Source organism: Pelmatolapia mariae, linkage group LG16_19, assembly GCF_036321145.2.
Source record: "Pelmatolapia mariae isolate MD_Pm_ZW linkage group LG16_19, Pm_UMD_F_2, whole genome shotgun sequence".
NCBI lineage: Eukaryota > Metazoa > Chordata > Actinopteri > Cichliformes > Cichlidae > Pelmatolapia > Pelmatolapia mariae.
The window spans coordinates 43452552-43476904 of NC_086241.1; the positions used below are offsets into that span (position 1 = coordinate 43452552).

General features: G+C 39.5%; 1 protein-coding gene across 1 annotated transcript in view; it reads left to right on the forward strand.

The window, feature by feature from the left end:
• Positions 1 to 693: 693 nt before the first annotated feature.
• Positions 694 to 24353, forward strand: part of kcnh5b (potassium voltage-gated channel, subfamily H (eag-related), member 5b) — a 167373-nt gene continuing 143713 nt past the window's right edge. Inside the window, exons 1-4 of the mRNA XM_063497810.1 lie at positions 694 to 882; positions 11327 to 11450; positions 14394 to 14500; positions 17805 to 17933. Coding sequence (XP_063353880.1) covers positions 810 to 882; positions 11327 to 11450; positions 14394 to 14500; positions 17805 to 17933 — 433 coding nt within the window. The 5' untranslated portion in view covers positions 694 to 809. The remainder of the gene's footprint in view (positions 883 to 11326; positions 11451 to 14393; positions 14501 to 17804; positions 17934 to 24353) is intronic.

Sequence of the window (24353 nt, forward strand, 5' to 3'; positions counted from 1 at the left end):
AAATCAGCTTAAAAAGAACTGTATTACGATTTTAACACGCTTTTATGAATAGATCTTTTGAAAGAAATTGCCATTAAAGCTTGATGTCTGTAAACTGACCAAGTATAGCTGATTTATTAATAATCTACAGCTAACTTTTGGTCCTCTGGTTCTAGCTTCTCCATTGGAAGTATTTGCTGCTTTCTTTCAGTCTGGGCTGATTTTCTGTTTTAATAAATTCTTCTTCAATCTTAAAATGCATGAAACTATGACTGATTACCACCATTTTCTGTGATGTTGGAGAGCAAACAACAAATTAGTCAACAGAGGAAAACACTTGGCAGATTAACCCTAATCAGAACAATAAGAAATAAATAATCTGCATTTCTAGTGCCAAATAATTTTAATTCTAATGCGCTATTGAGCAGTTATGTAAATTGTTTAAAAATCTCATCAAAATGCAAATGAAAAACATAACTAGTCTGATATTGCCATCTGCGTTACTAACGATGCAAACCGAATGTGTGATAAATATATAAAGGTTCCACTTATTGCTAAATATTAGTCAGTAAACATCATTTATTACACAAACATTACAGTACATCGTTATTTTGAAGAGCGAGCACTCGGCAGCAGACACGCATGCGTCCTGGAGCTCCGGGCAGGCAGCGGGATGTAGCGCCGCTGCTGTGGCTCAGTGCGCACCGAGCATCCAGAGCGCACGGTTACAATGAGCTTCCCCATCGGTCCGACTGAGAGCCAGCGTCAGTACCGACATCCCAGCAGCAGACACACCGCCACAGACACCAGCTCCGTCCGCCCGCAGCAGGATGCCCGGGGGAAAGAGAGGGCTTGTGGCACCGCAAAACACTTTTCTGGAGAACATAGTCCGGCGTTCAAGTGGTGAGTCCATGCGTAGGAGCGAAGCTTGCTTTGGGTTTGGTTTTACCAGATCGCTTGGACCAGGACTTTGGTGGAATACAGTGTGTGTGTGTGTGTGTGTTTTATATCAGTGCAACGAGGGAGGTTTGGAGGATATAACCAGATAAAGTCACTTTATACCTGCATTTATTTGTTTGCTCCCCGTGTAAGGCAACGTGAACCCAATATTATTCATCAAGTTCAGCCGATGCCCGTCAAACCCAAGCAAGAGATACAAAAGAAAAAGCTGATTTCAGAAATGAGAATATCCAATCACATTGGATTTTGTTTGCGTTAAGGTCCCTCAACAGTTTACGCATCGCCTTTAACTTTTAATGTTAAATTATTGAGTTTATGCGAGGCCATTATGTCGCCAGTTTTTTTTTATAAAGTTTATTTGTCATAAACTCAAGTTATTATTATTATTATTATTATTATTATTATTATTATTGTTATTGTTATTGTTGTTATTATTATTATTATTACACGGGAACAGACTGAAAGGACTACACAGTGGTTTGAATGTTTTATAGCATGCTCCGTCATTGTGTAATGCTAACTGCGTTAGGTTTAGTTAGACGGAATGAACGATCTGCCTGGTTAAATAATAAAACGTGCCCCCCCCCCCCCCCTTTCCTTAAATTGCTAGGTATTACTCTGCATCACTGTTGACTGCTTTTTTTGTATTGTTTCTGCACGAGAGGGAAAAAAGCAATCCTTGTTGTAAACTGCGCCTTGTCTTGGCACCGGCCTGAAAACGCGCTCTCGTCTCTATTAGACTGATTGCTTTCCTTTATCTTCCCAGAAAAGTCTGCGGGGTAATTGGCCGGAATGAAAGTCGGACTTGTGGACTGAGGAGGTTCAGGCTGTGTGGTGGTATTGAGGTCAAAAAGATGGTTCCGGAAAGGTGTTTCTGTCGCTTGCCCTTAGTCAAAAAAACATTTGTTGTAGTTTCTCTCGTGTTATTTCGTGTTTTTTTTTTCTGTTTAAGAAGTCACAAATGAAACTGTCTGGGATGATGTGAGTAGCAAAAGATGTTGATGTTGTACATTGTTCTCTGGCCTGTCAGCTCCTCCATACGTCAGGATTGATCTCAGGATTGAACAAAATCCATCACAGACAGTTTCAGTGCACCTTGGCATTGATTGTCCAAGTCTCTGATGCTCTGCTGGAGTGCTGGAATATTCTTTTCCAAAACCATATTCATTTGATATTTGATATTTTAATTATGGTGGAGGAGAGTGCTGTCACATAGATCCGAAATCTCCCATAACTATTCAACTGAATGGAGGTTAGTGACTGCAAAATTCATAGCACCTGGCTCACATCACTTTCAGATTTGGTGTTTATGTGCCCTATAGAAGTGAGCGTGGTCATCGGTAACACTGACAACTTCACCAGTGTCAAAATGTTCTATCCCAGGATAAAAGCCTGAAAATACACCAATCACTCTTCCATCAAGGGCACAAGGAGAGCCAAAAAAACCAGCAAAATTCAAATTTACGTTTTACGTTTACAAATGTAAACTTAAATTTAAATGATGACAGCAGCCGAAGTGTGTTAATGTAGAACTTCAGTGAGTAATGATGGGTATACAACCCCAATTCCAAAAAATAGATCATGCTCAGATATGGCTTCCTCTTTGCAACCTGGATTTGTGGCTGGCATGTTGAACTCTGCTCACAGACAACAATTTCTAGAAAATAATGCTGTGATTTCCGACAGCATCTCTTTCATTTCCGTTCTACAGTTTATAGACATTGTTTTTTTTGCAGATTGAGGTGAACCTCTGCCCATCATCACTTATGAGAAACTCTCCCTCCCTAAGATGCTAATTTCATATACAATCATGGTACTGACCAGTTAACAAAAGTTCCTTTAGCAGTTTGTTTTACTTTTCCAGCCCTCTGCATGTTCTGTTTCACTAAATCTATGAAACGTCACTGAAGTCTTCCTTGTTTGCTCATGCATATCCACTATCCCTCCTCTGCACATGTCCAAACCATCTCAGTTTTGCCTCTCTAACTTTATCGCCCAACCTCTACTCTACATCCTCTTCATAGCTGCCATCGCTTCCTCCTTATTGTTCCCCTTCACTTCCTTATTTGTTAACTTTCCTCCATCCACCTTTGTCTCTATCTCATTTCCTTCATTCATCAGCTCCTCAAAACACTCCTAACATTTTCTCAGGAAACACTCTTCACTCATTAGTACATTTCCCTCTCAATCCTCAATCGCTCTAACCTGCTGCACATCCTTTCCAGTCTGAGCTCTCTGCCTACCCAGTCAGTACAAGATATGCAAATCACAGCATTCTGTTTTGTTTTATATTTTAAAAAGCATCCTAGTTTTTTGGAGTTGGGGTTGTATTTCCAGCTGGAAGTTCAGCACTGCTAAGCAGCTCCTGTCATTTTTAAGGATGTTGGAATGTGTTGGTAGGATGAGCTTTTACAGCACAACAGGTTAAAAAAACCCAAAAGACTGAAGCATTTTTGTATTTAAATGTATTATTTCTTTCATTCGGCTTTAATATAAATTTTAACAGTAACAGGTTTCATAGCCTGTCACACAGTTCTCTGAAAATTAAATCAGAGCTGTTAATTTTGGAATAATCTATTAAAAGTGGGTTTTAATAAAGTCCCACAATGGCTTTACAGTTTTTCTTCAGGTGCTCCCGTGGTATCTGCCTTCAGGCAGCCATACTGGGCAGATACCACAGTCCAGCTAACGACTTGGCTGGGATGAAAGAGGAGAGTGGGAAAAGGTCAAGATGATTCAATGTGTTTTTTGTGTGTGTGGCATTAAGTCTTAGTCAGCACTTTAATTTCAAAGAGCCCACTGGAGGCTGCAGTCATCAGGTTTCAGGCTTAAAACAAGAAGGTGATAAATTAAGTAACTCCTGTTCCCTTTAGTGCTGAAAAATCTGTTAAGTAATTGTTTGGAAAGTGATGCAGAGAACAGATGAGGCTGATATTGTTCCGGACTCTTCTGTCCACCTCACCTCTTACCCATGATGCTCTGCGGATTTTTTTTGGGATCATTTTTCAGCTCCATCGGCATGTAAGCCTGAAGCATTTTGCACTAAATTCAATAAGAAAGTTATTTTAATCAAATGCCTGTTTCAAACTAAACTTTTGGGTGAATGAAAAATCTGGAGATGTTCTCCTGTGGGTGGTGCCAGAGAACACATCATATTAGGCTCAGTGGAGATGGTGGAAGGTGGACAAGACCAGGTGAAAGTCTCAGATGTATTGGCAACCCAGAAGTTTTTTCAGTTGTTCATTCATTAGATTGTTAGTTAAGACATCTGAGACTCATGTAAGACTTGGCTTAGTTTTCATCAGTTCGCTGAACTCTGAATAAGATTTGAGGTTATGCTTCGCTGAGCTGGTTATAAGTGAACTTACACCAAAGTCCTCCTAGAAGCAAGTCTCACAACTTAGCAGCTGTCTTGAAACATAAACATATAGCAATGAAAGCTGCATGTATATAATAAGCAACCAAATCTCATAAAAATGCTGTGAAAGCTTAAGTTTTAACGCCTTCATTTTTTTTTTTTTGCTTTGTGCATTTAAAAATCTTCATTTTTCCTGAAACCACATACGTGACCATTTCCACTTTCTCTGGGGTGTTTGAATGTTCTCTCTGGGTACTCTGGTTTCCTCCCACTGTCCAAAGACACGCAGTTTGTGGGGTTAGGTTAATTGGTGATTCTAAGTTGGACGTAGGTGTGAATGGTCTGTCTCTCTGTATAATCCCACCTCTTGCCCTATGGTAGCTGGGATGGGCTCCACTACGTGGAAGTGGATTGATAGAAATTTCCAGCTAATCTGCTGTTGTGGGACACTGATTCAAAGGTTTTATTTCACACAAATAATATCCCTGCTGAGCTCTAAAGAACCCACGCTATACAGTATTTGGATTTTCTTTTCTATTGAATCCAGGAAAAAAATAAATAGCTACAGTCAAGTTTAAAAATATTATCCGTGATGCTTCCACAACCACAAAAACAAAATTCAAGGTGTTTTTACAAGCCATGTCCTGTTTGGATATGGCCTTCCCCTCCTCATTTTTCATGTTGTAGAAGCGCTCTCTCATAACAGGAGGGGCTGTTAAAAGAAAAAAACTTCTCTTCTTATAGCAGGAAAGAAAAACGTGTCAGTGGAGACATAAAATCAGTGAGAATATCATTTTAAAAAACAGTCACTGAAAACCAGCCCCAGGTGATACTTTGACTGTCAGCCTGCTGTTACGGCTTCATGAAGATAGTTAATATTATAAAAGGTCACCGTTCCCCTTTGAATATACTCGCACACTTTCAAATGCCATCTATATGCTTTTCCAGTATATCTGTGGTCACATGATCATTACAAGGCGTTCAGCTGATGAGTTTTTAAAAAATATACAATTGTTAAAAAATCAAATATCACCCAGTCAGTGCTGGCAGGCCAATGCAGTGATAATAGAGGTTTTCCCCTGACTACAGCAAGAATATTTTTATGATCGCTTTTTTTTTTATCATTAGATGGCTGACTGGTGAAATCAATAGAGTGTGCTGCTTGAGGGTTTTACTCATCAGTCTGAAAGAGCTGCTGACACACCTTCAACAACTCATCCGCTCGTGTCTCACTGCAGAAATTTTATTGTCTTTCCGGAGCTTAAATGCTGTTTCACAGAGTTTTCCTCAATGCTGTAAATGTAGAACAGGTGGAAATGCTGCTTCTTGTGCATACATGCACTTATTTGATTGGCTGCTACAGTATCTTTTCATCCTAAAATCCAGCCTTTTACCAGCCAACTGTTTTTATTTTGGAAGAGAGAAGTCTCTCTGAGTTACCAGGAGAATATTCCTGGCAGGTGATAAGGGACATCACTGGTTTTGCATGTTCATTCCAAATACTGCTGTCTGTTTTTTGACTTCTCAGACATGTTAACCAATGAGTTAGCTTCATAAATATTCCATTCTCTTCCGCTTATCCAATTCAGGCCCACATTGGGGTACCTGGAGAGAACGCAAACACGGGTTGAACATGCTCCACACAGAAAGACCCTGGCCTGATGGTGGAAAAGGAGGTGTATGCTGTGAGGCAACAGTGCTAATCACTGCAGCACTTAAATATACTTTATATAATTAGTAACTATTACAGTGAACCTTTATTTACTTTGTTAACATTATGATATTGTTATTTTCTGTAATCACCTACTTTTTAATGGAAAGAGCCTTGAAAATGAAACAGTTGTTGCTATTTTCTTGCTCGTGTGTTTTGTTGTGATTTCGAGGAGATGCAAACATCGGAGAGATAGATTTAGCTGAACTTTTTTGGGATTTCCTTATGCAGCAGCTGACTGTCAGCTTGAGGATGTTTAGGTGTATAAAACAGACAGTGACAGGAGAGTTTGGGAGATGTGTTGTGCACGGCTTAACAATGAAAAGGTTATTTACTTTAAAAGCTCAGCTGCCTCTTTAGCTCAGCGGGTGAGCAGACAACCTCGTGGCCAGAGTGCAGCAGCCTGGGTTCAAGTAACCCATGGACCTTTGCAGCATGTCTTCCCTCTTCTCTCTCTCCCCCTTTTCTGTCTATTTTCACTGCTTTACTATCTAACAAATGCAAACATGCCAAAAAAAACCCCTTAAAATATCATCTCGGCCCATTATGATTAGGGTGTTATTTCTTTGAGTTTGGCTATCAGTTATATATATTATTAAATGGTTCAGCAATATCTGGGTATTTCATAGCATGAAGAGCAGTCATGGCTGTAACCAGCTTTTCCAATAACAAGACGGTAAAAGTTGATGCACTAGATGGCTTTTACTTTGAAAAGACTCTGAGGAATTAAACAAAGTTTTGGCCTACCCTGCAGTGCTGCTGATTGGGCTGTGTTTAGCGTGATAGGTTGATGCATAACTCATGAGCAGTGATAATTTGTTGGATTAGGCACAAGGAGGGAATCAGAGGCACAGTGGGGCCAGAGCCATCAAGTAAGTAAATCTTTCTCATGGGCTGTTTTAATTTCAAGTAAAGGAATAATGTGTTTTGTTTTATTTCATTGTTGTAACAATACCCGTCCTCCATATTTCTTTAGTCATAGTTGCTCCCGATAAAGAGTCATTTATCATTTTTAGCTTTGATTGTATTGAAATGTAGGACTTAGTCTTTTCACAAGTGTAGCCTTTTTTACTGGTCATTGGAGCACAGGCGCTACACCTCAAATACATTAAGAGTAAAAAACTGAACCTCGCTAATCCTGAAACCCAATGTGTGTGTGTTTTAATATAATCCAGATAATTTATGTACAAAAATTGAATATTTCATTGGGACTGCTCACATCTGTTAAACTTAAGCAGCATTATGATGTGCATGAGATTTGTACAGCTAATTGTTAAACAGTCAAAACCTTCTGCATTGTTCTCCTCAGTGACCAAGCTATCACCATGCAGAATATATCAAATGAATTATTAATGTCTGTGTGGTTATAAAGGGAAAGGAGAAAGGGCAAGAAGCTGCTGGTGGTATTTTTCCTCTGCCCTGATGTTTCTGCAGTCTCATTTGTGCCAGACTGCAGCTGCTGGGTAACTCATTCAGGTTGAACAAGGGGGTTGGGGAGGTTTATGATTTTCTCACTCATTCTTATAGATTGCATGTCTGGGGGGAATTTGTGATCATTCTTGTTCATAAGGTCATGTCCATTATTTATTTTGTCCTTACAAGTAAAACTGACTTGAAGAATCAGGTTCAGATGACTTTTGTATCCATAAAGTTGGACCAAATATTCATGATGCAGATGTGTTTTTCTATCTGATAAGCTAAACAATGAATAAAATGAAAACAGTAATAAACACTAACAAAATATATAGCATACTATACATGGTATTAGGGCGGGGCAATATGGCCAAAAATATTTATCACGATATATATTTGAAAATTTACGATAACAATATAATTGACGATATAATTGACGTGAGACAAAATACTTTACAACTCCACAACTTTATTAGTGCAAAAAAATAAAACAAAAACCCATCAATGTATTTTCACTTAAACAAGCAGCTGTTTTTTATGTGCATTAAAGCTATATAAAAATTTAACAGTGCAAATGCAAATTCCTTGCTGACAGTTTAACTAAAAGGCATTTCCAGTGGAAATTGGCCAACATTGGCTTTCGCCCTTCTCATTCTCCGTCGCCGCCATGCTTTTTCCGCCATGTGCGTATGAAAACAAAGGCACTGCGCATGCGCGTTTTACCCATATTCTATCACGATATTGCATTTTCTTATCATTGCCTAACATTATACCAGTATTACTGTGAACGATATTACTACATGGTATACTGTAGTGTAAGACCCCAAAAAGGTGGAGGAAAGGGCGGAGCTATGTGTGACATCTCAAATATATCAAGTGTTCAGGGGCATTGAATTCAAATGTGAAAGGAATAACGATCTAAATGTTATCTTCAACTCTACTGAATCATTAATCTTTAGAAAACAATACATATACACATATATTTGAATATAAAGAAATATCATTAAACAAATAAAACAGGAACTCTTCAGACTCTTAATGTCTGCTCATTAGCTTTTCCCATAGGCTACAGATGGATCTGTTTTAATGCCAGTATCCTGCTGTTTTTCTTCTCATAGTACTGTTAAAAACGTATTAATTATTTGTAAGGGAATTATTTACAATACAATGTTACAATGTTTAAGAGAAATAAGTATTTGATCCCTACAAAACCATCAAAAAGCAAACAGGAAGCTTGGTGAGAAGGTGACAACTGTTGGTGCAGTTATTTGGAAACAGAAGAAATGAACTTCAATCGCCTTCAGTCTGGAGCTCTGTGCATCTCCATCCAACTCCATCAAGTCTCAAGGGTTGAGGAGGCTCATAAAACAGGTGGTGGATCAGCCCAAAGCTGCACAAGAGGAACTTGTTAATGATCTGAAGACATTTGGGACCACAGTCACCAAGAACAGCACTGGTAACACACTACATTATAATGGACTCAAATCTTGCAGCACCCCCTGCTTAAGAAGTCACATGTACAGGCCCATCTTAGGTTTGACAGTAAACATCTAAATGAGTCGGAGAAGCCTTAGGAGAAAGTGTCGTGGTCAAAGAAGAACCAAAATTAAACTCGACCCGCCGTGTTTGGAGGAAGAGAAATGCTGAGGATGACCCAAAGAACATCATCCTCACAGTCAAGCATGGAGGTGGAAACATTATGCTTTAGGGTTGTTTTTCTGTTAAGGGTACAGGATGACTTCACAGTATTAAGGGGTGGCTGTAGCTCTGGAGGTAGAGCAGATCATCTACTGATCGGAAGGTCAGAGCTTCGATCCCTGCCGGTCACCGGCCTGCCAAGCATCCTCGGGCAAAATACTAACCCCAAGTTCTCTTCGATACATCCATCGGAGTATGAATGAGTGTGAATGTTAGATAGTAAGCATAGAAGGAAGTGCTTGTGTGAATGGGTGTGATTGGGTGAATGTGCATGTTATAGCTTGGAGTGCTCAGGGGGAGTAGAAAAGTGCTATATAAGAATCAGTCCATTTACCCCTTAAAATCATGGACGAGACACTGAAGATGGATCATGGAGCTTCCAGCACGGCAATGACCCAAAACATTTTGCTCAGGCACCAAAGGAGTGGCTAAAGAAGAAGCACATTAAGGTCATGGAGTAGCCTAACCAGTCTCCAGACCTCAGTCATCAGGAAAATCTGTGGAGGATCTAAAGCTTGGAGTTGCCAAGCAGCAGCCAGGAACCCTGAAGGATTCAGAGAGTTTCTCTAAACAGGCGATGACCAAAATACCTCCGGAGATGTGTGCAAACCTAAGAAATATCTTACTGCTGTGCTTGCCAACAAAGGTTTCTCCAACAAGTACTCAGTCATGAGTCATGTTTTGTTTGGCGATCAAATACTTATTTCACTCAGTGACATGCAGTCAGTCAAACTTTTATGTAATGTGTTTTGGATTTTTGGTTAATATTCTGTCTCTCTCCATTAAAGCAAAACTACAAAAAGATTGTTCATTAAGTGAAGTTTGTGCAAGTGAGGAAACTTACAAATTTAGCAGAGGATCAAATAATTATTTAAGTTTCACAAAACCTTGGCCCGGCTCTGGTAAGGACTATTCATCAAGTGTCGTTTTATAAATGAAATGTAAAGCCTGCTCGCTCTTTACATGTGATTAGTTTGGCCATGGATGGACCGATGGATACACAGCTTAGAGGACAAAGCAAAATGACATAAAACAACCACAAAGTTGAGTTTAAAGTGGAGTCCTCATTTCTCTGTTTTAGAAATGCTTTGAAACCCAGCATCCATACTGAACCATGACTATACCAAACAATTCTTTGACTAAGAGCAATTTAGTAACTCTTCACCCGAATGTTTGTTTATTTTCTAAAATTCAATTATTTTAAGCCGAAAGGATTATTAATGAATCATTGTTATGGCTCACACAGGAAGAGAGACACTTCACCACTTTGGCTTCCCCGTCTTGATTAAAGTCGTCTGGCAGAGTCTTTGGTTTCATAAAAAAACGCTCAAAGGCTAAAACGATAAGAATTAAACTGCTCAGACTACTGCAACATTATCAGTACTCAGTACCCAGCAGTTGAAAGCATCACTACTGAGACTGAAAAATCATAATCGTCTGATGATTTTTTTTTCCACTGAAAATCTCGACAAGTAATCGAGTGTAATGAAAGCAGAGGGCCAAAAGCTCGAGATGATTCAGGCTGACTGTCTTGAAGTAAGCCTTACTCAGCTCCTTATTCCATAGGGCACACATACGGCTGCAGCTTTTAAGTTCAGAGTTTTTGAAGTCTGTCTTACTGCATGCTCGCTCACAGAGTTATTGCTTGCTGTAATTGTTCCTCCTCATGTTAGCAGTGCAGCATGTCCCCTCTGCTGTGAGAAGTTGTTTCAGAGTTAGTCTTTTTAGTGTAAAACACCCTCTAAACCTGCTTTAAGGTTTGTTTATTGATGGTCAAACAATTTCCTCTGGTTTAATAGCTTTGCAACAAGAGCTCTAACAAATCGGTTTAAAGTCGAATCACTTTTTTGTGGTTTGGCTAAACAAAAAGTGATTGCTGTCAAAGTTCATTACTAGTATAATAATGTAGTATATTTAAAGCAAAGCTTAAAGAACCTTTATCAGTTTTCACAGATCAATTAAAGTATGCATCCTCTGAAATTATGAGGTCCTCAAACCAGAAACTCTCCTTTAATCTCTTCCCACTAAGACTACAAACAGAACAACATGTTGGCTTCATGAAGAGCAAAACTAAAACTGACACGGCCAGTCTAACACATCTTTATCCAGTCCTCCTCAGAGGCTAAGAAGCTTTGTAGCCTTTTATCTGTTATTTATATTTGATGCTGTCTGGAGCTGATGTTCTGTCTTTCCTGTCTGTCTGTCAGAGACCAGCTTTCTCCTGGGAAACGCCCAGATCGTGGAGTGGCCCATAGTTTACAGTAATGACGGATTCTGCAAGCTGTCTGGCTTCCACAGAGCCGAGGTCATGCAGAAGAGCAGCACATGCAGGTACAAGTCAAATTAGATTTTGTATCATTACCAGACATTTGAAGTGGACCTGATATGTTTTTATTTGTTTTCTGGCATATATTTACTGTTGCACTGAAGGATGCTCATATTAAAAATATCTGAAAGTTCAGGTAATAAGGTTATGAGTCTGAAAAACTTAGTAAACTGCAGTCAGAGCAGTTTACTTGTATGTGATTGGCTGTGACCAAAGTCGACCTGCCTGCTTGTTGTTTGAGCCTAACGTCTGGAAGGAACAGCCAATCAGAAGAAGGTTGGCTAAAACACAGCTTAAGACAGTGGGTTGATTGAGGGGTGCATCAAGGTCCAGCATGAGATCAACTATTTTGAACTCTGAATCATGCAGAGCTACTGTCTTTGAGTCCAAGAGGAAAAAAGGTGGAAATAAGAATAGGTCCATTTTAAAGACTGCAAATATGCACGTACTGTTGTGTAACACAGCATTATTAGTTATAGCGTGGTAATGGAGCAATAATCCAATCCCAGTTTAGCTATATATGCATTAAATTTCATCTTCACATTTGCATACAGTTCTTTGCTGAATTTCTAGTAGACTCATATGTCTTATTTAGCTCCCGGGTTTATGCATTTTTAATGGTTTATTCTTCAGTGAGAGTGGGACTCATAAAAAACCAATATATATATATATATTTTCAACACTATTGTATTTATAACCACACCAGAGTAGCCATGATTCACAGCTCAAACCCTGTCACTTTCAAAGTTCTCTATTTAGCCTGCAAAGATACACACAAAAAAAGAAAAGGTTTCAAAGTGTCGATTGTTTTGCACCTCCCTAATTCTGTCCTCCTCTAGTCAAGTAGTGCTGCTCTGGAGACCTGTTTACACGATACTAACCCCTTGTGCACACAAAACTGTGCAGCTCAGCAGAGTCACACTGCCAGAAAAAAAAAAGAAAAAGTCTTGTTTTGAAAGAGAGGAAGTAGAGAGAGGATGGCACACCACTCAGTGAGTGTCTGAAATGAATCCAATCTGGAGCTGTCAGGGGAGCTCTTCCCGGTCCACCTCAAGGATGGTGCCCTGCTCGCCTGTCAGTCAAGATGTTTTAAAATTTGACTCCCTTTCCTCAGGCTGCTCTCAGATGTGACTGGAGGGTGGTGTGTGTGTGTGTGTGTGTGTGTGTGTGTGGGGGGGGGGGGTCTTGACTAGCCTGCAGCTAAAAAGACTCCATTCGGACACTGAGCTGAGTGAGAACAGAGACACGGATTTATCCCTGTGCTTCCTGCTGCTCTGGGCTGAAGAGGACGCTGAGACTGACAATGCGCTCAGTCGTGACACTGAGAGGATTGAAGAGGCCACTGAGAGCTTAAACTTACAGGCTGCTGCCAAACTGATGGAAGACAGCAGCCTGTTAATGGGGTCCAGAGACATTTCTTTTTCTTTTTAGTCTTTTAACTGTGGTACAAAAGGTATGAATCTGTAACAGTGGTGCAGATGTGCTGACATTTCACATAAAATCCTAATAGCAGTAAGTCATGGAAAAAACAAAACAATTTCATAAAAAGTGAAGGTAGACCTCTTCAGCTGGGAATTGAAGATGAAACATTATGCTATACAAATTGCAGTTTTTTGCTTTTGGATTTTTATCAGCCAACCTACAAAGGACTCGTGTCTTAGACCGGTCCCATAGGCCGATCCCCACACCACTACACGTGTATTGCTGGATTTCCCAGTAATTCAACATGCAAATGTGGAAAGCCAAAGCCCATGAGAGCAGGAGACCCCCATACAGAACAAGAGAGATATGACATTAATTAACTTAAGAACTGTGGGCAGATTAAGCAGCTTTAGTCTGCCCACACTGATTCACAGATTCACTTATTGGATGGATAGAAAGGCCAGCGGAGGATGTGGGCTGGCACTGACAACAGCTAATCCTAAACTAATGCTGTGCTTGATTTTTCACATCATTTCACTGAACTATTTCTCTGTATGCCTGTCTTCAGCTCGCAGTAAGGCCAGGTTGAATTTTCCACTCTGCTTACTAATATGTCTGACATCACTGGTGACATCATTGCTAGAAGGCGACATTCAACTTTGGCCCATTCCATTAGAGGTTAGAGGGTGGGGTTAGATGTCAAATCCCAGTTTTCTGAAAATGTCCAATTTCTGCGTTCACATCATAGTGCTGTGGTGGGTAGCACTGGTGCCTTACAGTAATGGTCCTAGGTTTGAATCCAGTCTGTAGTCTTTCCATGTGGGGCTTTAGCCTTTCTTTGGTAGACCTGTCCGGGGTGTACCCTGCCTCTTGTTGTATGATAGCTGCGGTTGGCTCCTGCATCACTGATTTGGATTTTAAAAAATGGATGGCTATACTTTGCATTTCTAACCAAATGATGTTGAAATTTAATAAAATCCTCATTTTAAGTTCTTTGGTGAAGCTGGAAGAAAACTGAATTTACTGAACTCAAGGATGAACTGATCAGGATCTGGTCACTGAGTTTGTTTGTGTATTAAGGAAAGATCAAATGAAAGTCTAAACTGGTATTTCATTTTCAAATGGTCGAAGGTCACCTGCACTGTGGCAGTATAATGGATAAAATAGTGACTGAATCTGTGCTCACACTAAAAAGTACAAATGTGTGTGGATGTGCAAACTGGAACTGGAATTTCATCTTGGAAAACAAAGTAGGAGAAATGTATAAATGTTCCCTTTATGGAATGATTACAGCCCTGGCCCAATCTGCACTCACATCCCTGTGAGCCCAATTTATCCTTTAGCCGTTGCATCACTTTATTCTATTGAACCAAACATAAGAATTAATGGAGTTTTGATGGTGAGATAACACATCGACAGTACCATTAATAACATATATGAAATATCATACAGAGGTATGAAAGACTGATGGGGTCAGGTCAGGATTGATTGTTGCAGTTTCTCATATTGCTTATTTCCCTTCACAGTTTTATGTACGGAGAGCTGACAGACAAGAAGACCATCGATAAAGTTAGACAGACGTTCGACAATTATGAATCTAACTGCTTTGAAATCCTGCTGTACAGAAAGAACAGTGAGTGTTCACTTCAGTTATTTCTTGATGTGTCTCATCATGTCTTTTATGTAATTTTTTAACACATATACATTACTGATAGCCTTCTGTCTGCATTGTTGTCATCATTTCTATCAGTGTGTATCCAGTTGAGTTCCTCTCCAGTCTCAAGTTCAGTTATGTTTTTGTATTCTGATTTCAACATTCTATCAATCGATTATTTCTAATGAACATGTTTTTTTTCATTTTTGTTTGATTTTACATGTGCTTGACAGACTTAAGTGCACCATGTTTGAATTATAGATTTTTTTATTTATATGTCTTTAAAGATGTGAGATTTAAATCACTGCTCATGTTAGATAAAGGCAATAAATGGAGGGCAGATACAATTTGATAAAATGAATTTAAAAATGTAAACACAGTGTTGTTGACTGTGTATTTGAACAATAGTAAAGTATACCAACTGGGCATAACATTATGACCACCTGCCTTGCCTCATCCAGCTTGACTTCTTTCCATAGTGCATCCCGGTGCCAGGTATTTCCCATGTAAGTGACGCAGATGTATCCAGTTTTCCACACGATGTAAAAGATTCATCATCACCTTCTTCCATTCCTCCGTGCTCCAATACTGATGCTCACATGGCCACTGTTGGTGCTCTCGGCATGGATAGTAGTCAGTGTGGTCACCCTGACTGGTCTGCGGCTATGCAGCCCCATACAGAACAAATTGTGATGTACTGTGGATTATGACATGTTTCTATCAGAACCAGCTTTAACTTTATTGGCAATTTGAGCTACAATAGCTCATCTGTTGGATCACATGGGACAGATTTCGCTCCCCACATACGAATGAGACTTGGCTGCCCATGACCCTGTTGCTGGTTCACCACTGTTCCTTCTGTGGGCCACTTTTGATAGACACTATCCACTGCAGGAAAAACCCAGAACCCGTCACAGGTCCTTGTGAAAGTTGCTTAAATCCTTACGCTTGCCTCTTTTCCCTTCTTCTAACACATCAACTTTAAGGACTAAATGGACTCTTTATCTCTATCCGGTCTTTAAGTCTGAGCCGTGTCCGGGTCCAAACTCCGCTTCGGGTCCCAAAGTCAAACGAACACTGCAGCATCACTGAGAGTTGAAAAACTGTATAAATTCTGTCATGTTTAATAAAATGATCAGTATGGCTGCTTTACCAGGTGTAACAATTAAGTTTAACATTCAGGCATCCATGAAAACAGGTTTTATGAAGTTAAACAGAGTAAGAAGATAGCAGGGAGTTAGCTTGCTAGTTTCCATCTAAATATAATATACTATGTTCAGACTGAGGGATTTCTGAAAAAATTAAAACGTACAACTCTGTTATCACTTCTGACATAAATGAAGACAGAAAACTAAACAGCAGTGACGTTTGTAGGGCTACTGAAGTTGGGCTAGCTGGTATATAATGGTGTGCTACATGGTGGCTAGTTACACAGCTATGTTAGCATAACATAAACACATTAGCACAGTGAAAACTTTTTTCCACTTGATAAAAGTTAACGTGAGGGTTCCCGATGGTTAGGGACAAACACAATTGCATGGCAGAATCCTGTAAATGGACCAAACAACTGAACAACTGAGATAATCCATCCACAATACGAGGTTAGTCATTAGTATACTGCTGCATGGGCTGGGCTGTAATTACATCATAAGGTTTTGAAAACTGAGCTTTAGAATGAACAGTGGTAATAAAAACTTAGAGAGGCGGACAGTGATTATAGCCTTTTTTAGGGGCTTCTTCAGATTAAGTAGAACAAGATACAAAGCATTAAAACACGTTAAAAACACAACAGCCTTAATAAACACAGAGTAGTTTGGACCCGGAAGCAGGGTTCATATGTCAACACTTAAAAACCGGATATCCCACCCACTAACAGGAGCCATGAGCCATTCACTTTACCTGTCAGTGCTTATAATGTTAACCTGAGAGGTACTAGATCAGTGTGTTAGGACAACTGAGAAGCTGGACCTACAAAATGGTCCATCTTTGAGTGCAGAATGGAGAAGGAAATAAAAACTTTTACCATGGCACAAATTTGATGACAAATTATGAGAGCAGGGCCCTCATAGAGGTGTTTGTGTAATACGTGAATGAGGCGAATTCTTTATGTGTGAAGTATTTTCTCTTCTTTTCCTTAGTACACGTAGATTAATTGTTTTGCTTCTTTATCTATTGTCTTCCTTAGGGTGCCATCCACTGCCCCCTTAAAAGCTGAAAGAATATCACTTTGACCTCTGACACATTCACTTAGTTCAATTGCCATGTTTACCACTCTCACAAAGTACCCAAGTGCCATGTGAGTGCTGGTTCAGTGGAAGGACTCAACTCAGCCTTTTGTACTAATGAGTTAGCATGTTCATTGCCACAAAATTGCTTAAATTTCAAAGTAAGAAAGCAGAATATGATATTTCTTTTTATTCCCATGCCAGAATGACTTATGTTTTTAAATTAAATTAAATAAATTTTTTTTTATATAGCACCAAATTACAACAACAGTCATCTCAAGGTGCTTTATACAATCAGACGACCCCCTATGAGCAAGCACTTGGTGAAAAAAATCCCCTTTAACCAGATATAAAAATAATGGTTATCACACACTGGTGTGTAATTCAGTTGTTTTCTTTGTTAAGATAAATATCTCTAAAATCCATTATTGGCATATAGATATAAACGTATATATATATTTTTTTACATTTATTCTAATATCTGATACAGAATCTTATGAAACCAACCACATTTGTCTCAGTGGCACAAAGATTGTCTTCTGAGAGTCTTAATGTAGTTGCTTGGTCCTGATAATGGAGCATAATTAATGGCTAGATTATATTTGTATCTGCCCTCTGTTGATTGTTTGAGCAAGCCCAGAGCAGCAATTTAGATGTGAAATCACTTTAATCTGTTTTCTGCAAAGACAGCAGAGATGTCATGAAAGCTAGTGCAGTAATAAAACATTTTTTTCCACAAATTGTTCCTGTGCAACATATATTTTTCACATTTTGAAAGAAGTGGTCAAAGGTTTGTGGACACCCTAACACAAAACCCTAATGGAAGCATTGATAAGTAGTTTGAAACATTCTTTTAGTAAAGCAACCTAAAAGTATAATGTTTCAAACCTAGTAAGGATTCCACAAGAGATTGTTCAGATTACATTTGGTAAGGTTATTTCGAGCATCATGGATGTCAAATCCTCAATGGTGACACTGTCTTGGGTCTATTCCTTATTTCGTTTTATAGTGACTTTCTTTGGACATAGGTACTAAGATTTGATGATGTTTTGTTGCAGGAAGTCCTGTTTGGTTCTACATGCAAGTGGCTCCCATCAGGAATGAGAATGACAAGGTGGTGCTGTTCCTCTGCACTTTTAAGGACATTACCCTCTTCAAGCAGCCCATCGAAGATGAAACTACTAAAGGTGGGTGTTTTCACACTGCACAAATGTTTCTCTCCTTTTGTTGAAGATTAGTTTTGTGTGGAGGACGACGGAGGGCCCAAAGTCTTGATAGATTTGAAAACCCGACGCTCCCTAGTGCAGATGATGATCAGCTTGGTGCTCTGAACCACTTGAAAAGATTATGTTGTGTTTCTGGTTTATTAGATAGCAACACACTATGAAGAATAACAGCAGAGCAGTGCAGGGCATGACATGTGACAAAATGTCTGAGAGCAAAAGAAATTAATACATGGCTGGATGCTCCAATGCAATCTAACGCTACTTGGCTTGTGATCGGACGTGTAATTAGCTTTCTTCATCCTTGTCCTTCAACAGCTTTTTTCTTCCTTTCTCTCCATCTCCTTCTGCATATTTACACTCCTACACTTTATTCTTTTCCTTTTATTACTTGATGTTTCTCTAAACTTCCTTCACCTTATCTTTAACTTTTCTTTATCATTCTCTACCTTTTCTTGCCCTTCATTTACAGTACTGACTTTCTCTTCCTTATCCTAGTTTCTTAGCTTTTCCTCCTTGTTCTTGCATCTTTTTCTTTGAACACCTGTTTTGTTTATCATCCTTCTCTCTCTTCTTCTGTTTTGCTCAGTCATCGTCTTCGCCTTTCATTGAATTCTCTCTGATATTCTCTGGTTACTGATTGCTACCTCCGTTACAATCTCTGTTTAATTATGCCCATTATTCTTTTTATCCTTGCTGGCACAGTGCATTGCAATACCAGTTGGTTGACTGGTCCACCACTTTTGCTTCAAACGGCAGCTGTAGAGGTTTTTTCCCCTGGGGCCCTCATGATGTTGACACTTGTTCTTTGCCTCAGTGGATGGCTGTGAAAATGGATACTCAAATTTACATTACCCTCAGGAAATCCCTGATAACGTTGGTGATCTGTTGACTTATCGGTATGTGCCATCGTCAGGCAAAATTTATCTGTCTTATTATCTCCAAGTTAATGTGTTTTCTGTTAGTCTGGGCTGCACTTTGTGTTAAGTTCCAATTAGCAAATTAGTCTCAATTGTCATCCACCTCATCCTTCTGCTCCCTTTGACTCTGCGTACCAAGCTCTCCTCTGTCCTTTCTCTCACGCTGAGAAGTCTCAGAAGATTAGTACTTGCTACAAACCTTTTTCCTTTCTTTTGTTTTTCATCCCAAGCTGAATGCGAAAAAAAGGAACATGTCAAGTCTCCCTGCAGTTTCCCTGCAAAGCTGTCAGGTTGTGTTTGACAAGGCTGTGATGCTGTCAGGAGTCACTGGAGGAGTGGGTACCGGTGTTATCCTCCGCGCCCTGACTGATGTACAGTGTCAGCTCCCCGCCTTGGGAGTCAGTTCTGGTGCTGCCATTCTGGTGTGTTTTCCCTTTTTACAAGGATCCTGCACCCTTCCCCCTTCATTGATATACAGGCACCTGTAAACATGTGCGCACACATGCACTGATGTACTCCTGCCTCCTCTCCCTGCTGCAAAGATCTCCCCACTGTTCTCATGTGTGTTTCTTTTAATTAATTAATTTAATGTGTTCTCAGCGACATGAAAAACATGGCCTGAACATACAATCGAAGCCTTAGTGGATCTATTTGTCACATTAGCGTGTTGACATCTTTGTGATTTAGCTGTGGCTGCTGCCTCTGACAGTGTGACAAACTTTGCTTAATATTTTTGACAAATCAAGGCATCAATTTTTATGCAGTATGAGTGTACTTAGCTTATCCAAGTTAAAGTATTTTTTTGTCCGTGATTAGGCTAGCACCTTATACAGTAACGGTGCTGTAGAGAAGCTCTAAAAATGTTGTAGTAAAGTATTCTCACGAACATTACAGTTGTTACATATTAATAACCCCAAAGCTATGTAGAATCTGAAAAAGCAGTGGCACCAAATGACTGAGTTGTTCCCTCAGTTATGGTGTAACAGTATTCAATCAGAGCCTTTTTCCAGGAAGCAGGTTCATCAAACTCTGAGTCTAGCCATAAACCGAGTTCCCTTTAAAAAAAAAGGGAGATCAGAGTGAGTTCAATAGACTCTGAGTATGATCATCTTGAGTTAACTACATGCATGCGTAGAGAAAAAAACTCCTCGTCAGTGGAGCTGTAATAACACGAGTTATAATTATGGGTAAATTGTACCAGTGCTGAATATGAACATGTGCCAGTAAGGCCCAGAATATTGATTTAAGAAAATAAAAATAAAAAAGGGGAAAGTTTAGTTCACTCTGTCATCATCAGACACAGAAAAAAAAGTTGCATACAAATATTTACATTTTTCATGCTCTCCATGGTCACCATTTATCTTAGCTAACGTGAGTTTTCATTAGCTAAAGCTGCAATCTTAATTTGACGTCACAGTTTCTGTTTCCATCTAATTATTCAGCTGCAAGCTAACAGAGGAAAAATGTAGGTGAGAGAAGCTGAAGATAAAAACATTGAGTGACACATCAGACATGTAACAGTTTATGGCCACTTCATTTTTTTAAATGAAATTCAATCAGCATTTAATATGCTGATGTGCTGTAACAGTCTGATTTTTAATGTAAGAGGATTTAATTATTTCTTCCATTACTGGATAAAAATGCTTAATGAGATTTACAGAAAAACTATGCTTTATTTCCCAGTTTAACCTTTTTTTAATCTGATCTAATATCAGCCTTTACTGATAGCTGATAGCTGTCATACAGTCAGTAGTAACTGTTTCACATTTAACTCAAAAAATGCAGCTTTCCAAGTTTTGTAAGACACGTCTAAGCTTTTAAAGCGCTGTCTACTGTACATCAGCTAGATTTGACATATTTCATTATAGCTTTGGCGAGATGACCTATTTCAATCCATGAGAAACCAAGGTCACACAGGTGTTCTTGTTAAATTTTCGACACTGACTCTCCCATAGTTTTCCTGACAGTAAAAATTGGTCTGGGCTCTTACGGGTTTAAATCAGGAATACAGACAAAATAAGCCCGCCTTGATTCACCTGAATGGGAAGAGCTGGGAAATTACCTCATCTGAAATAGATCTGGGCCTGATCTGGTCTGAATCTATGATCTTTATCCATTTTGGATCTGCACTGGATAGTTTCACTTTTCCTGTACGCCATGCTATGTTGACCCCACAGATGTTTGTGCAGGAAAATCTCAGTCGATCAGCAGTTTCTCAAACCAGCCTGCCTGGTACAAACAACCATGCCACATTCAGAGTTACTTAAGTCATATTTCTTCCCCATACTGACACTCGTTACCTGCTGCCAGGTGATTGGCTGACTATATAGTTATGTTAACAAGCAGTTGAACAAGTGTACCTGATAATAAAGTGGGTGAATATTTACTACCACTAAAGAAAATGCATTTTCATGTCTGTCAGTTTTGGATGCTATATTAAAAGTTTTTGAGAGTCATAGTTCATTAAAAGTCAAAAGCAATGGTTTGTGTGTATAAAACACAACACTAATTTACTTAAAATGTATTTACAGTTAATATAAGTTCAAGCTAATGTAAACAGGGTTGGTTTGAGCAGAAAACAGTTTAGCATTTAATACTCTGATTCTTTTAATTTCTGACATTTCAACATGAAATTAAACATAATGTTAAAAAAGGAATGGACTGTTGGACTCATGAACAATAACCATATGACTGTTCCCACCACTAACACATGACCCTACACTGTGTTCACTGAGTCATTCCATGTTTGGCACTGATCACCACCTGCACTCATGTATATATCTATCTACTTAGCACTTTTAATTCTTTAATTCTTATTTTTATGTCTATTTAAGCATTATATGACAGTATGTTTGCAAACCTGCTCAACATTTGGCAATAAAACCCCTTCTGATTCTGATTCTGATTCTGACTATTAAAGATATGGCTTCTTGTTCTAGTCATGCATGTAAGTGCTTATAGTTTGACCTTTTAAAAGACAATCTCCTTGGTAACAAAGCACCACCTCGCAGGTGGTGGTTTGACTGGCATACTCCAACTTCAGACCAGCTAGTGCACTGTGGTGTATTTCAGTACAGTACAGCTCATTAGAGGCCACAGAGAGGATGCAGCCTTTGCCTGCTGTGCCACAGAGCACGTAGGGGCGTACTGGGTTCAGCAGTTTAGGCCGCCTGGTGATAAGGGGGGTGGGAGAGGCCGTTTGTAGGGAAGGGAGATTCGCTGCTGCAGGCGTTGGTGGAGTTGGCTCGTGCTGCAGACTAAAATTCACTCTGGGCTCCGTCTCCGGCTGCTCCCACAGCGCGGCACGCCACAGCATGTCAGCGTCATCAGAGTGGGAGAGATTGCAGTAAAAAATCTAACAGGGGATTTCAAATTGATTGTGTGCTTTCTTGACACCGTGTCCCCGTTTCACCTAAAAATAAACCATTTATACACATTTATTGGTCTAAAACCTGGATGTTTCTGCATGTGAGAAGAGATTTGCATTCTTTCCTTCATGTTTCCACTTAAACTGAGCTTTAAATGGTGCTGGAACATCTGGATCGAGACAATTTTCTTTGCACATGGCTGATTGTGGTTATCAAGGTGAACCAGCTGGTCGGTGCTTATTCGTCTCAGTATCATCCACTGACTGAAGCAGTAAGAAAAAAAAGAGGAAAAAGAAAACACAGGAAAGCAGAACTATTAAAAAATAATGGTCACTGTGTTGTTGTTGTTTTATGGTAGAGTGGCTGTGTTGACTGCTTTGCTTTGTCAGCACCTGTAAGTGCTTCACAAAGTGCTGTTACCTCAGCCTCAGGCGAGACAACATTTCAGGCTGACGGCTGATCACAATGAGTGACGAGTACTGTGGCAGGAACACAAGTGCCTCAGGCACTAAGTGTAATCCTTCAGTTTTTTTTAAACCAGTAGTTTGATTTGGCTTGACCAGTAACAGTTACCTTTATTCAAAGTGGTTTTGTGCTGTGGAAATTACAGTCCGGTCTATTGAGAAGAACGGAAGTCTTTTTAAATGGTGACCTTTTTTTAAGGAATACAATATTTGAGAATGTGGAAGACATTTAATTGAATTGTTCTTCATTGTGCTTTAAAAATGCATAGATTTCATTTCATTCATTGGAAATCTATCTGTGGCAGGGTGTGGCTTGGGGCTCAGCTGCAGGGGAGGCTGAGACACACCGGAGCTCCATCAGCCAATTACGTCTCCCATATAAAGAAATGTACCTGGACCTGAGTTGGGGTTGTGTGTGTGGCTGGCAGCTGAAAAGCTGCGACCGTGTATTAAAGGCACGAACAGCCAAATAAAAGGGGTCGAAACGTGCGAACTGTGTGGTCGGGTTCGTCACTCTGTCTCACTATCCAAGTTAGTTAATTGTAATTCATCTTTGGGTGAGAACAACTTGTCACACACAAGTTTTTTACAACTTGAAAAGCTCAAGGAACCTTACTAAGCACTGATATATTACAACAAATTGTGCAATAGCTACACTATATGTAAAAAAAAATAGGACCACACTGTTGAATCTTTGAATTCGGGTGTTTTCAGTCCCAAAGCCACACGTGTATAAAATCACAGCACCTAACCATGCAGTCTGTTTTTACAAACATTTGTGTCCACTGGATTCAACCACAGTGCTGTAACTGAATGCCATCTTTGTAACAAGTCTGCTTGTATTCCACGATCAGCTGGAAGTGGCATTATTGCAAGGTGAAGAACCACAGCAGCTCAGTCATGAAGTGGCAGACCACATAATTTACAGAGCAGGGTTGGCGAGTGCTGAGGCTGGGAAACGTTTGCCAACACTCTGCTGACTGATTATGGTATTACCATCAGCACAAAAACTGTGTGCTGGGAACTTCACGGCATTTCAATGGCCACATAACACGCTTTTAACAATCTGACTTCCATTTTGGCTAAATGTCCAAATTATTGCTTGGATTTAGGGTTCTTTTGCCAAGGTTATCATTACGCAGCAATATTGTTAACATTTGTTGAATTTATCTTCCAAGTCATAAAAATGACTGGGGCTGTTTAATTCCACTCAATTCTTAGCAACAAACATGATTTGCTTTGCTTCAACCTGCGTCATACTTGGATGTAGAGTTAATCTTTAAAACTGTCTCTGACCTCTTGCCAAACTCTGTTGTGACCTCTATATCTCACCTCTTACAGGACATCTTTTTTCACCTGCACTTCCAGGTATTACAAAATGAGAAAGAATGATGTGCTTTTGCACTGCATGTATATAAGTCATGTATCCTACATGTGCTGTTTATGAAGGCATATGTCATGCACTGCAGTTTGCTGTGTGTAGTATTTTCAACCAAAATCTAATCTCAGACTCTACTTTGTTTGGTGCGTGCACTAGTTCCGCTCCTGTGTTATTTTTAGCCGAATGCCTTTTTCTTTTTTTTCAATTTCCATTTCAAGTCTGATAAATCACATGGTTGCTGCATTCTTGTG